Below are 12,538 nucleotides of genomic sequence, written 5' to 3'. Positions count from 1 at the left end.
TTAGCGTTGGGGCGAGGGAGCCAATGGAATGACTCGATAGGGTTTCCTCGGCAATGCGATAAGAGAGGGTCGCGTTTGGGGTTTCCCTGGGACGCTCAGCAAGGCACCTGGTTCGATACGGAAGGCTGTTTGGGATGGGAAAGTGCGTATGGACGATAGCGAGGTACTTTCTCTGCGACTCACGCGAGTGCCCTTTCCGTCAGGTACACCTACCTACCTTCCATACCTGTTGGGGCAGGAAGCACCTACCTACCTACTGGTGGACATCCAGTTGCCTCCTTCCACGGCACCGAACGGCCATGGAAGCTTCATCTCAAGCTCCCGTCCATCAGTCTGATCAGCCAACGGTTTCTTTCTTTGGTCTATTCATCTGAATCAGCCTCGTGATTCTCTGTTGGGGTTGCGATAAGCCAACAATCCTCTTGCTCTCACGCTCTCTGAGCTCGCACAAGCAGCAAGGTCCGGACAAGACTGCAGCGGGAGAGTCAGAGTCACAACCAAAACCCCCGACGTCATCATACGCTGTACCCCGACAGCCAAGGCGGTCGCGAAGTTACTGCGGCAATCAACCACCGCGTCGAAACATGGGCAGGCAAACAGGGTGGCCGAACAGCCCTGGAATCCTCCTCGACCCATGCTTCTGACAGCGTATCCTAGCATCGTCAAGGAGCTATTGAATGCGGTGTCGTCCATCCAGACGGTGTCACCCTGGAAAGAAGAAGCAAGCAGACGAAGACAGCTCGACGCCAACGCAAGGTACCTGCTCTGCCAGCCAGCCAGCCAGCCAGCTCACCACAACACGGCCTTCGCCGCCGCCCAGCCTCGGACACTTTGCTGCTGCTGCAGCCAAGTCATGTACCGCACTATCAGCTCTCCTCATGCATTCTTCACCCAGCTTGGAGAGCTCTCCCCTCCCAACCCACCAGGGGCATCCACACAGTCCGCATATCCCGCATAGCGCTGCATGCGATAACGCGCAATGGGCGATTCACATTCACGCAGCGGAGAGCGAGGCAGATCTATCCGGAGGACCCTGAAGCTTAACAAGCGCTGCCATCCCGTCTTATCTCGACACTCGAAGCTTTCGTCGTTTCGTTGAACTGTGCTACCGACCACTCACAGGGATGGGGAGCCGCATCGCCGTCGTGTTCAGAAAATCAGACAGTCCGTATTACCCTGTCACCGTCTTTTTCACCTTCAATCTGCCTTCCTGGGCCTGTTGATCTGACCTCGGAAGGGCGGAGGGACAGGGCATGTCGGGCATGTCACTGGGAGTGCGACTGCGGCTTCGGTCAGCGAGCTACCCTTAGCTTGTTGTGCAGCACCGCTATGCGGCCAGGACTGTACCAGCCAGGGCGGCGAGCAGCAAGTCAGGCTGCGTATCGCACCGCCCGCCCCATTGAGCATGTAACTTGCTCAATGATGATGTGATTAACTGTAATAAGGTATCCGGCGCAAATGGGTCTCACGGGGTCTCACGGGGACACTGCCAGGCCGGGAATTGAAGGCGAGGCGGGAGAACTCAAGGCCTGCGTAGCCACTGGAGCTCTCGCTGTTCGTCTCACCCGCTGCTGTCCGGCGGCTGTTGCTCAGTGCTGATGCTGGGAGCTATGCTCAATCCTCAAGGTACCTTTGCCTCGGTCGCCTGCTAGACGAGCTGGTCAAAGGGCAAGCTCCGGCCCAAAAGAGGTACCTTGAAGGGGCGGCGAGCTGTCTGACTGGAACATGGAGGCGGGGAGGCGAGGCCCAGCACCAACGCTACGCTGATCCGAGCTAGCCCACACGCCTGACCCACTGGTCAGATGGTACGCCCCCGTGTGTGCCTGGCACGTGCCTCACATTTCCCCTGCCTTCCCGTCATCGGGGGGCATTTGGCGTGAGAGCTGCCTGAGCTGCCTGAGTGAGAGGGACCTTGGTGCTTGGCTGGGGAGCTCCCTCCGAGCTGGATTGTCACTGTTTGCCCGTAGCGGGTGGAGGAGACGGAACGCCGAGCAAGTCTGGGGTCACTCGAGGAGTCATCCAGGTCCTCGAGGGACGAATGGCGAAAAGGACGCGATCAAGGCCGATTGCGTTGCTCCTCCGGTCCTACAGGAACTGCCAGCAACGACTTCGACGCCATCAGCAACTTGACACTTTGGAGGCGAATAAACATTGTTTACCGCCCGCGGTCGTGCTCAGAAACGCCATGAGCTTGCGAGTCGTTGTCAATGCGAAAGCCGCATCTCACCACACCATCTCGTCTCACCCAAAGACATAATTGGGCCATTCGCGCCGACTAGATATGGATGCAGCCAGTACGCGTGTCGTTGTCCAAAGGCCAGAGACAAGGACAATGACCCGGATTGACACACCATCCAGCTGGCGACACTTGATGCGGACTAGATCCATGCTATCCATTCTGGCGAACAGCGAACAACGAAGGTGTTGCCGAATTCCAGCAACCATCTGCCGTTGGATCTGTGCCAACCATCGCTGAACACTCCATCCTGCGCTTGGTGAGTCTCGTGTCTTGGTGTCTGGGAGGAGGCGGACTGAAACCACCCATGTCGCCCAAGCTTCTTCCCAGATGCAGCAGGCGTGCAAGTGTTCAGCAATGGCAACTGCGCTTCAAATGCCAACGGCAAGATCCCCGATCCCCGGAACCGATGATCGCTCAAGCAACCCCCGGTCAAGGGAGTCATGACACATGGCCATTTGACCCGACTTTGTCTCTTGTTCGCGTCGTTGCATTATGATTGTAGCTAGCGCTGGATACGATGGTAGATGGCTACTGACTCAAAGGATACAAAGACTGATAGGCCGTCACGTACTGATTCGTGTTTCCAGCACTTCTAGCTTTTGGAGGGTTTCATGCATCAAAGAGGGTGTTCAGTCGAAATACCTTGATAAAGGTCACAGTACAGCCCAATGGCTCTTTCGCCTGCTAATCCAGGCAGTGAAGACACTGGCGTCAGCTATCAAACGGTCAAACCTCAGGCCGAGCTGATGGCCGAGCAGGACGTCGTTGCTCAACTTGGCACATGGAAGTAGCGCGCTCGAACGGGATTGAAGCAGTCATGTTTCATGGGTTCCACACTGCTGTCTACTGGAAGCTCTCACTGCGCAGAACCGCTCCGGAATGCGTCCGTCTATTCATGTGTCAGCAGCAAGGCGAACCTTGCTACGGGCCGAGCACGTCCAGCTCGGTTTCTAGAATATTTCGCTTCTTTGGTACCGGTTTAATATGACAGCGTCCGGCTGTTGCGTTCCTATGTGTCAAGAGCTGGGAGAGATGCAACGGTCTGGGGATGATGGCTTCTTGTAACATGCTCAACCCACAGTGACGTCCCGCCAAATGCTCTGGTTTGATTGTCAAAGCAGCAGCAGCAGCTGTGCCATTAATAGCACGGCGTATCGATATGGTCTCGAAGCTGAGCAAGGTGCCTTTGCGACGGAGACGAACCGGGAACAGGGACCCGACGTCAACGCGGGCCTAGCAAATGGGCTCCAAGTGCTTCAGTGGTTGACATGCCGAGTGATGGTGACCGCAGTGGCTCGTTCAGTGGCGCTGGCCTGCTCGGCAGGTCTCAGTAACCGGGACAGAACGCTGAACACTGTGAAATCCTTCAGCACTGCACCGCCACCATTCCTACCCCACTCCCGGCTCAGCATGCGGTCAGCATACTGCACCGACTGGCAGTGGGCGCCAGACCTGCTCCTGCCCGCGGGCTGCCGTTGAGTGGTGCCTCCCACGTCTGCCGCTGCGTCCCGCTCTTGGACCCAACGAGGCGGCCACTGAGAACGGCCCAAGCCACACCGCGCGCCTCGAGGCTGACACTCGCAGCTCGCCCAAGCCAGCTCCGTCTCCGTCTTCGTGATAACGCGCAGCTATTGGACGTCATTGGAGCATTTTGAGCTCGCTCTATTTTATCGTCATATCCACCGACTGCACTCTTATCCTTGGGCGGGACCGGTTCGAAAGTCGATTAATCCTCTACGCCTGCGTCTCCCTCCGAACCCGACACCCGCCCGTTTCTGAGCCTCGAGCTGCGACGCCTATCCGAAAGCCGTATCCTACTTCGATGCCGAACAGTTTTGACGACTGCCTGGACCCTCGATGGGTGCTGGGAGCGAAAAAATTGGAATGAAAGGATTGTCGACTTGAACACCGGTAGCCACAAGAAATATTTCAAATCATGGCGACGCTGCAAGTATCGAGGAGATATCGCTCCTCCACCTCTGCGTCCTCTCACGCAGTTACCTCCAAGGCTACCGAGATCCTGCGCGGCATGCTCGAAGATTTAACGAACGGCCTGCGACAACGAAAATCGACCGACGGCTACCCCGAATTCCCCGTACTGCTCAAGAGCCTTCGCCAGATCCGCCAGCACATTGCCGCCACCGAACCGCCAAGCCCGCCCCAAGATGACTTTCGACACCTGCGCGGCTTCACGCAGCTGCTCGACGTGCTGCGATCCTTTTCGGGATTCTACAACCCCCAGCGACGAACAGATGAGGAGAAGAATGGGTTATTTGGACTACTCGAGGCCGTGCTGGACGTCTTCGCTGCGGCATTCCACGACCACCCTGGGAACAAACGCTATTTCCGTCATAGAGTCGAAGGAGGTGGGTGGGAGGCTATCGAGCAGACTATCGCCAGCGTGGGGCTTGGAGGCAGCGACTCGGACCTGTGGACAAATTGTCAAGTGTTTGGCAAGCTTCTAGCTTTCTCGCTGGGCGACAAGAAAGTGGACGCTTTATGCCAGTCGATTGCATCTACGCCCACGACGGTCGAGGATGCCAAGCCGGAGCCAGAAAAAGGTGCCGAAGACGATGCGGCAGAACAGACAACCTCAACACCCCCAAAGACGAGAGATTATGCCCAGGAGGTACGCGACATCGTCCAGAAGAAGGCCGTCTTCCGCAACCCCGAAATCCTGCGCGCCGTCGTCGGCTTTTGGGAGTCAATACCAAGAGCGGAGGACATGCCGGCCAACCCCTGTTCGATGATCGTTCTCAAGATCATGTCAAGTGTGGTCTCAAATTCCCTCTTCAATCTGTCCGCGCTACATACCACCGGCGTTCTCTCTCGCTTCTTAAGGGTCGTCTTCGACCCCGAGCCAAGATTAAGCCAGCCTGAAAAAGACAAGCTTCTTATTCTGTGCAAAAAGCTCATGTACTTGGGCGTCAACCAACCATCAGACACCCAGTTCTTACTAGCAAATCCTTCACCAGAGGCATCAGAGTTCTGTTTGGAAATGGCGTCAAGCTATACTGGGCCCCCTTTCTTTCAATTCGACCTCTCTCTACATGGCCACTCTTCCATCGAGCTACCTACGCTGGGCCGCTCATTTCCGCCAAGCTCCTCCCCCGGCTATACCTTTACAGCATGGATACGCGTGGACAGATACGATCCCGCAGCTCACACTACCCTCTTTGGTGTCTTTGACGCCACCCAGACATGCTTTCTTCTGATGTACCTCGAGAGAGATACCCACAACTTCATCTTGCAGACCTCTGTTACGTCCAGTCGCCCAAGTGTTAGGTTCAAGGGTATGGCCTTCAGAGAAAAGCAGTGGTACCATCTTGCCCTTGTTCACAGACGGCCAAAGACAATGACTGCAAGTAAGGCTTCTCTGTACGTCAATGGCGAGTTTGTTGAGCAAATCAAGTGCTCCTATCCCTCTCCACCACCATTCACAAATGGCAGCACTGAAAGCTTTGCCTCTTTCGCATCTGCCAATGCCAAATCGCATCCTGTTCAAGCGTTTCTGGGTACTCCAAGAGATCTCTCCAGCCAGGTTGGCGCAGGATTGGTGTTTTCCAAATGGTCCCTTGCATCTGCGCATCTCTTCGAGGATGTCCTCAGTGACGACTTTCTTGCTGTTCACTATGGTCTATCGCCAAAATACCAAGGCAACTTCCAAGATAGCCTCGGCGGCTTTCAGACTTACGAAGCCTCCGCCTCTCTCGGCTTGAGAAATGAAGTGTTCCATCCTGGCAGAGACGAAAGCTCCGATATTATTAGGGCTATTCGCGATAAGGCTGGAAGTCTACTGCCAGAGGTCAAGATTCTGCTCGGCATCGTTCCTGCAGGCGTATTCAGAGAGGATGGCGTGTATCAAGATACCCAGCTGTACCGCGCATTGCCTCGAAGCGCGGCAACCAACCTCATCCAAATGACTCATAGGACCGGCTCGACCATTGCGGTCAATACTGCTCTGCCCTGTCTTCTTGACGCCTTGGCACGATCCCACGGAATCGCCGTCATGACTGGAAGTCCTGTGGCCGCCACACCCTCCTACTTTGACGATAACTTCTGGAGGTTGGCTGGGTTTACTCCACTTGCTCTCAAGATCGTGGAGCGTGCGGCTACGGTAGAGGAGACTGTGCGGGCGGTTGAGATGGCATTCCTCTGCATCCGGAAAAGCTGGAGAAACAGTGAGGCCATGGAACGCGATAACGGATACGCAATCCTCGGCATGCTTCTCAGAGCCAAACTGGGCTACACCGTCAACCTCGGTGCCGATAATGCGAACTTGCGGCTGCCTATCTCGAGTGAGGAGCGAGACCGTTTGAGCTTTCAGCTCTTGAGCCTCGTCCTGGACTTTGTGGGATACAAGCACGCTGAGCCCCTGGAGTCATTCATTGTCAACCCTCTGGCATATCGCATCCTACTCATTGACTTCGACACTTGGCGGCGGTCGGCTCCAATCACCCAAGAGCTCTACTACAAGCAGTTCGTGACGTTCTCCGTCAAGAGCAAATACCATCAGTTCAACAGCAGGCGACTGATGCGTATGAGTAAGTTCAAACAATTGCTGACATGTATTTCAACACTAATCCCTATAGGAATCGTTAAACGACTACTTGATGCTATGAAGGCAGAGTCGATCTCCGAAGAGGTGCTGCCTCATTTTATGAGCGCTCTGGAGCATCTTGTTAAATGCAACTACACGGCGGAAGTGCATCGCTCTCTCGCCCTTTTTATCACATACGCCTACCACTCGCCCATCGCATCTGTCGTCAGGACCCCCCGACCCGCCTCCGCCATCACTCGATCCCCCACTCCCGGATTTGCCAGAAGGGCCACATTCGACTCTAACAGTGCCTCGAGCAACACAACATCTAGATTCCTCACGAAGAAGCAGTTAGGTGCCAAGATTCTTGGGATGTACTCTCTTCTCCTTTGTGAGAAGGGTAACAAGGCCAACATCAGCAAGTTCGCCAGAACAGTGACCAATAAGGTGAGACCGCCGCCTGACGAAAACCAATTATATTTATTGAGCATGGACCAGTGGTTACTGTATCTCTTGGCGAGCGACGACCCCGAGACTGTAATGAATGGCACCAAGATCTTGGCCAGACTGCTCGTTACCCACGGCTCCACGTACACGTCGAAATTCTCGGGTAAGACGGGCGGTTTCACTATTATGGCGCACCGTTTAAAGCGCTGGTGGTATATCCCTTCCTTGTGGCCGATTTGCTTCTGCATCTTCTTTGGCTTTGATGTGGCTGAGATCGACTTGGAGCGGAACTTTGAGTTCTCCAGCTTGCTTGAAACGTTTGGCAAGTCTAGAATCACCTACCCGGAGAGCCTCCAAGTCATTACGTCGATGCTGCAGCATGGATTGAAGGATGTCATGAGGCACCAGGAGGACCCGAACTCCCCCCACTCTCCTCAGAAACTACAAAATCTTCAGGCAAGCGGCTTCGAGGGACTGGAGACCCGACCACGGGCAAAGTCGATGGAAACGAGAGGCCTCGACTCGAGAGGTATGCGCGTCCTCCAGCGACTTTCGGCGTAGCTAACAACCTGCAGAAAACGCCCAACGCGACAGCGAAAGGATATCTAGCAACGCGCCCATGCTTCATACGGTCATCCGGTTCATGGCAGACCTGCACTCTCGCTCTCAGGAGTTTAGGGACTTCGCCCTCACATCAGAATATGTTAGATACCTCCTTTGGGCCGCGTATCCGATCATCGTCAGCACCGACGCCGTTACACCGGACACGGAACTCAACTCGCGGGACTCTGCCTTGACGTTTGAGGGCGGCGACGTCATGATCCGTCCTCTTGCTGGCTCCCAGCCCGGACCCATCGTCCGTACGACAAGCACAGATGCTGTTGCTACTCTTGCAGGCAATCCGCGCGGAACCCCTCTGCGGAAAGCATCCGGCTTCGTTCTGCTCACGAATCAACAATCTCCCAAGGCACCCAGTTCTGCGAGATTCGCGCCAGTCATGTCGCCAAAGAAGAAACTTGCTTCGCAGCAATCAAGCAGCGCAACTTTGGACGGCCTATTGGAGTTGGTCATTAGCGTCTTCCTTGACCAGGTCTTCACTCGGAAAGAGTTTCCGGGCTTTGGTTTGTTCCTGAAGATCCCGCCAGGCTTCCAAGAGCACCAGGCGTATTTTGAGTCTTTTGTGCTTAGAAACACTATCCAGCGCCTAGGAACCCATATCCAACCCAACCAAAAGGTGCTGTGTGAGCCCAAGATCCTCACCAACATGGGCCGTCTCGCCGCTCATGTCACGGAGTCAATATTTGAGGGCTGGTTTATTAATGGCACAGAGCCAATGTTGGAATTTGCTGGCATGGTGCTGGAGTATCTCCAACGGCCAGAGGTCGCCAGCGTCAAGAGCGTTCGTCTCTGCAGCCAAGCAGTGTCTACAATACGCCAGTGCTTCCTCAAGCTTCTGCTCCTTCGCTTCTCAGAACTGGATGACCCCGATACACCGGACTCCAGCGCCAAGGACTTCATGAGCAAGATTCTTTACTGGCAGGCGCCTATTCTCGGCTGTCTTTCTAACGAGGAGGAATTTATGAAGCTCTTCTGGTATCAGCTTTACACGAAGCTTGTCGACTCCCGCGCGTCCATTCGGTCTGCCGCGGCAACTATCATGCGCATCATGCTGGTTCAGAAACCAGATGAAGCCAAGGTTCTCTTCCGGCAATGCGTGCAACCGGACCAACAACACCTTACGAAGGATTTCGCTGTTAAGCTCACTGAAGTCGACGATGACACGTTCATCGAGTGGGTGGACAAGCACCGCGCTTCGTTGGATGCCTTCTTCTTTGGGGGGATATCGAAAGCATGGGAGGAGTTTGTGGCTGTCGAGAACCAGCGAACTATAGATTCGGCTAAGTACCGTTTGGCAAAACGCAGGGATCGACTCAAGGCATGGCAGACAGAGTCCCTTACTATGGATAACGTGCTTTTGCGACACGACATGGCAAACGGGGCCTGGATGAAGAGCATCTTCAACAGCGAGCATTTCAAGCACCAGCGCCTCACTCAGGACCAACAGGATGACATGGCTTATCTGGCTGCGGCATTCCTGAAGATGGACCTGGATCTCAAACGCCCCGGTGCGGTCTTTGCTGAGCAGACCCAGTTGAAGTGGAAGCTCGATCGAACCGAGGGCCGCAACCGAATGCGGTTGAGGCTTCTTCCGGATTATTCAAAGAAACACTCAGACTACCAGCCAAAGCGCAGAGCAGGTGAAGCTCCGTCATCGCCATCCTCCCTCAAAGTCAACACCAACATGGCCCCGGCCCAGATATCCCCGTCCCCGGTTAAGCCAGCCACGCCGGCATCGTCACAGCTACAGCTTGGCCTTGATGGCGCCAAAGATACTACCGATTCGCCCCCGGATACAGAGCAGGAAGAGGAAGCCAACGAGTCCGCTGTAGCCACTGAAGAGGACTTTGAGTTGGTCGACGACCCCAATGATGCCAACGAGGGTGACGATGGCTTCGAAGACAAGAACCGCAAGGTTATGAGGCGACTGGAGCAAGGAGATCAGGTCCAGGCGGTGTACAACATTTCACGCATCGTAGGCTTGGAAGGGTGTGAGGGTATCCTCATCATCGGCAAAGATGCCCTTTACATCATGGATAACGTCTTCCAATGCGCCTCTGGGGAGATTGTCAACGCATGGCAAGCTCCCCCTGAGGAGCGAGACCCGTTCTCCGAAATCATCACGGATGCCAAGACTACCGAGCAGCGCCAGAGTTCCAGTAGAAGCGAACAAGAATCGCGGAGCTGGAGGTGGTATGACGTGATCAGTATCTCAAAGCGCAGATTCCTGTTCCGAGATGTCGCCATCGAGGTCTTCTTCACCGATGGTCGCAGTTACCTGCTGACCTCCATCAACCCCAACATCCGAGATGAAGTTTTTGGCAAGTTGATGAGCAAGGCGCCGCACACCAATGCTGCCAGCTCGCTGCCCAACCCCGAAGATGCTTGGCGATTGGAGGCGCTGAAGGTATCTGAGGAACAACCCCAAGGCTTTGGTTCCAAGTTTGGAAGTATTTTCAACTCGACGCCATGGAACCCAGCAATGAGGAAATGGCAAAAGGGCGAGATGTCCAACTTCCACTACCTGATGCTCGTCAACACTATGGCCGGTCGCACGTTCAACGATCTCACCCAGTACCCCGTCTTCCCGTGGGTCTTGGCCGACTACACGAGTGAAGAGCTCAATCTCAACGATCCAGCGAGCTTCCGAGACCTCTCGAAGCCGATGGGTGCCCAGACATCTGGTCGCGTCTCGGGTTTCAGAGAATCTTATGATGCTTTGGCAGAAATTGGCGAGACTCCTTTCCACTATGGAACGCACTACTCCTCTGCTATGATCGTGTCATCGTATCTCATCCGTCTGCCGCCGTTTGTCCAGTCCTATATCCTCCTTCAGGGTGGATCATTTGACCACGCGGACCGTCTCTTCCAGTCTATCCCTCATGCCTGGCAGTCGGCCTCTTGCGACAACAAGGCGGATGTCAGGGAGCTGATCCCGGAGTTCTTCTGCTTGCCAGAGTTCTTGACCAACATCAATCAGTACAACTTCGGTAACCGTGAAAGCACCGGCACCAAGGTTAATAATGTTGTCCTTCCCCCATGGGCCAAGGGTGACCCGAAGATCTTCATTGCCAAGCATCGCGAGGCCCTCGAAAGCCCATACGTCAGCCAGCACTTGAACCAATGGATCGATTTGGTATTTGGATACAAGCAAAGAGGCGATGCTGCTGTCGACAACCTGAACGTCTTTCATCATCTGTCGTACCGCGGAGCAACTGATCTTGACAACATCAGCGATCCCCAAGAGAGGAGAATCACAGCTGGTGTGATCCATAACTTTGGGCAGACGCCTCACCAAGTCTTTACTCGGTCCCATCCCGCTCGTGAGCACGCCTCGTGCCCGATTAGGCGCCTGGATACATCCGTCTACGCCCTGACTAGGCTGTCCCACCCACTCCTTGGTAAGTTGTTCTCTAGGTGGGGAAAATCCAGCTAACACAAGGGACAGAATCACACGAGAGGGTCGCATCACTTATATACTCCCCCAAGATCGACCGGCTCATCTGCGCCTCGCCCTTCCGCCTGAATGTTGCGCCGTACGACAAGTTCCTCGAGTGGGGCTACGCCGACAACAGTGTCCGGTTCTTCTTCAGCGACAACAGGAGGGTAAGAAAGCCTGGTACTTTCTCTGGACGAGCCTCAACTAATGATCAGAAGTCGGCGGGACTATTCGAAAACCTTCACATCGGCCAGCTATCTTGCGCCACTTTTGCCGACTCCAAGACCCTCATTACCGCCGGAGAGGATTGCGTCATTTCTGTTTACGCGGTTCACACCGCTCCTGGAAAGGTCGTGGACCTGCTCCCTCGGAAGTCGCTCTTTGGACATCGCTCTCCTGTGACCAATATGGCCGTTTCCAAGTCATTCAGCACATTCGTCTCCGTGTCGACAGATGGCCAGGCCTTCCTTTGGGACCTCAATCGGCTGGAGTTCATTCGCAAGTTACCCCTCTCAAGAGCTGTGGAATGCGCTCGCATCAACGATGTCTCTGGAGAGATTATGCTGGGATCCGGACCTAATGTGGTACTTTACACAATCAACGGCACAGTCATCCTAGATCAGAACGTCTGCGCCGAGCCGGACGACTATGTCCATGCATGTGCCTTCTACGAGGGCGCAGGGAATGAGTGGCTGGAAAACTGCCTCATATTCACGGGCCATAAGAGAGGCCGCGTGAATGTCTGGAAGAAGACCGCGAAGAACGGCAGGTGGATTCTGGAGCTGCTCCGACGGTTGGACCATGTGGACCCACGATCGGAAGTGGGCGCCAATTACGATGTAGGCATTACATGCATCACTCCCATGCCGCAATACGTCTACACCGGCGACGACGACGGGCGAGTGGTAAGATTCCTCCAATAAGTCGTGCCACAGAACGAATCACTGACAAAAATCGCAGTATGAGTGGAACTTGGTTCAGAGAGATAGATAGAGTCTACCAGATGGGCAATACCTCGACATGGTAAGCAGAGGTGACCACCGAAAAGCAAGCTGGTAAAGGGAAGCATAGCGGCGTCTACACGACCCAGCATAGAATTGGCGTTGTCCTTGTCTTGTTTGATAGCCCTTCACAATAGCGACTTGGAGAGAGATCTAAGCGTGCTCCGCGCGCGCAAGAGAATTGATAGAACTTTGCATATTGGGTAGTGTACAGCTTGAGCACCGTGAAATGTCGGCGTTCCCCCAGTGGAAGC

General features: G+C 54.8%; 1 protein-coding gene across 1 annotated transcript; it reads left to right on the top strand.

The window, feature by feature from the left end:
* Positions 1-4,175: 4,175 nt before the first annotated feature.
* On the top strand, positions 4,176-12,276 carry CGGC5_v010783 (Beige protein-like protein 1; the record flags this gene model as incomplete). The annotated part of the gene is made up of 7 exons (XM_032021602.1): positions 4,176-6,783; positions 6,832-7,226; positions 7,278-7,755; positions 7,802-11,245; positions 11,293-11,450; positions 11,502-12,188; positions 12,244-12,276. The coding sequence occupies 7 exons, from the start codon at positions 4,176-4,178 to the stop codon at positions 12,274-12,276; spliced, it is 7,803 nt and encodes a 2,600-aa protein (XP_031892464.1).
* Between the last annotated feature and the right edge of the window lie 262 nt (positions 12,277-12,538).

Source organism: Colletotrichum fructicola, assembly GCF_000319635.2.
Source record: "Colletotrichum fructicola Nara gc5 chromosome Unknown KSG_Nara_v1_contig06, whole genome shotgun sequence".
NCBI classification, from domain to species: domain Eukaryota; kingdom Fungi; phylum Ascomycota; class Sordariomycetes; order Glomerellales; family Glomerellaceae; genus Colletotrichum; species Colletotrichum fructicola.
The sequence above is the reverse complement of the archived record's forward strand: the minus strand, read 5'-3'. Positions and strand labels throughout refer to the sequence as shown.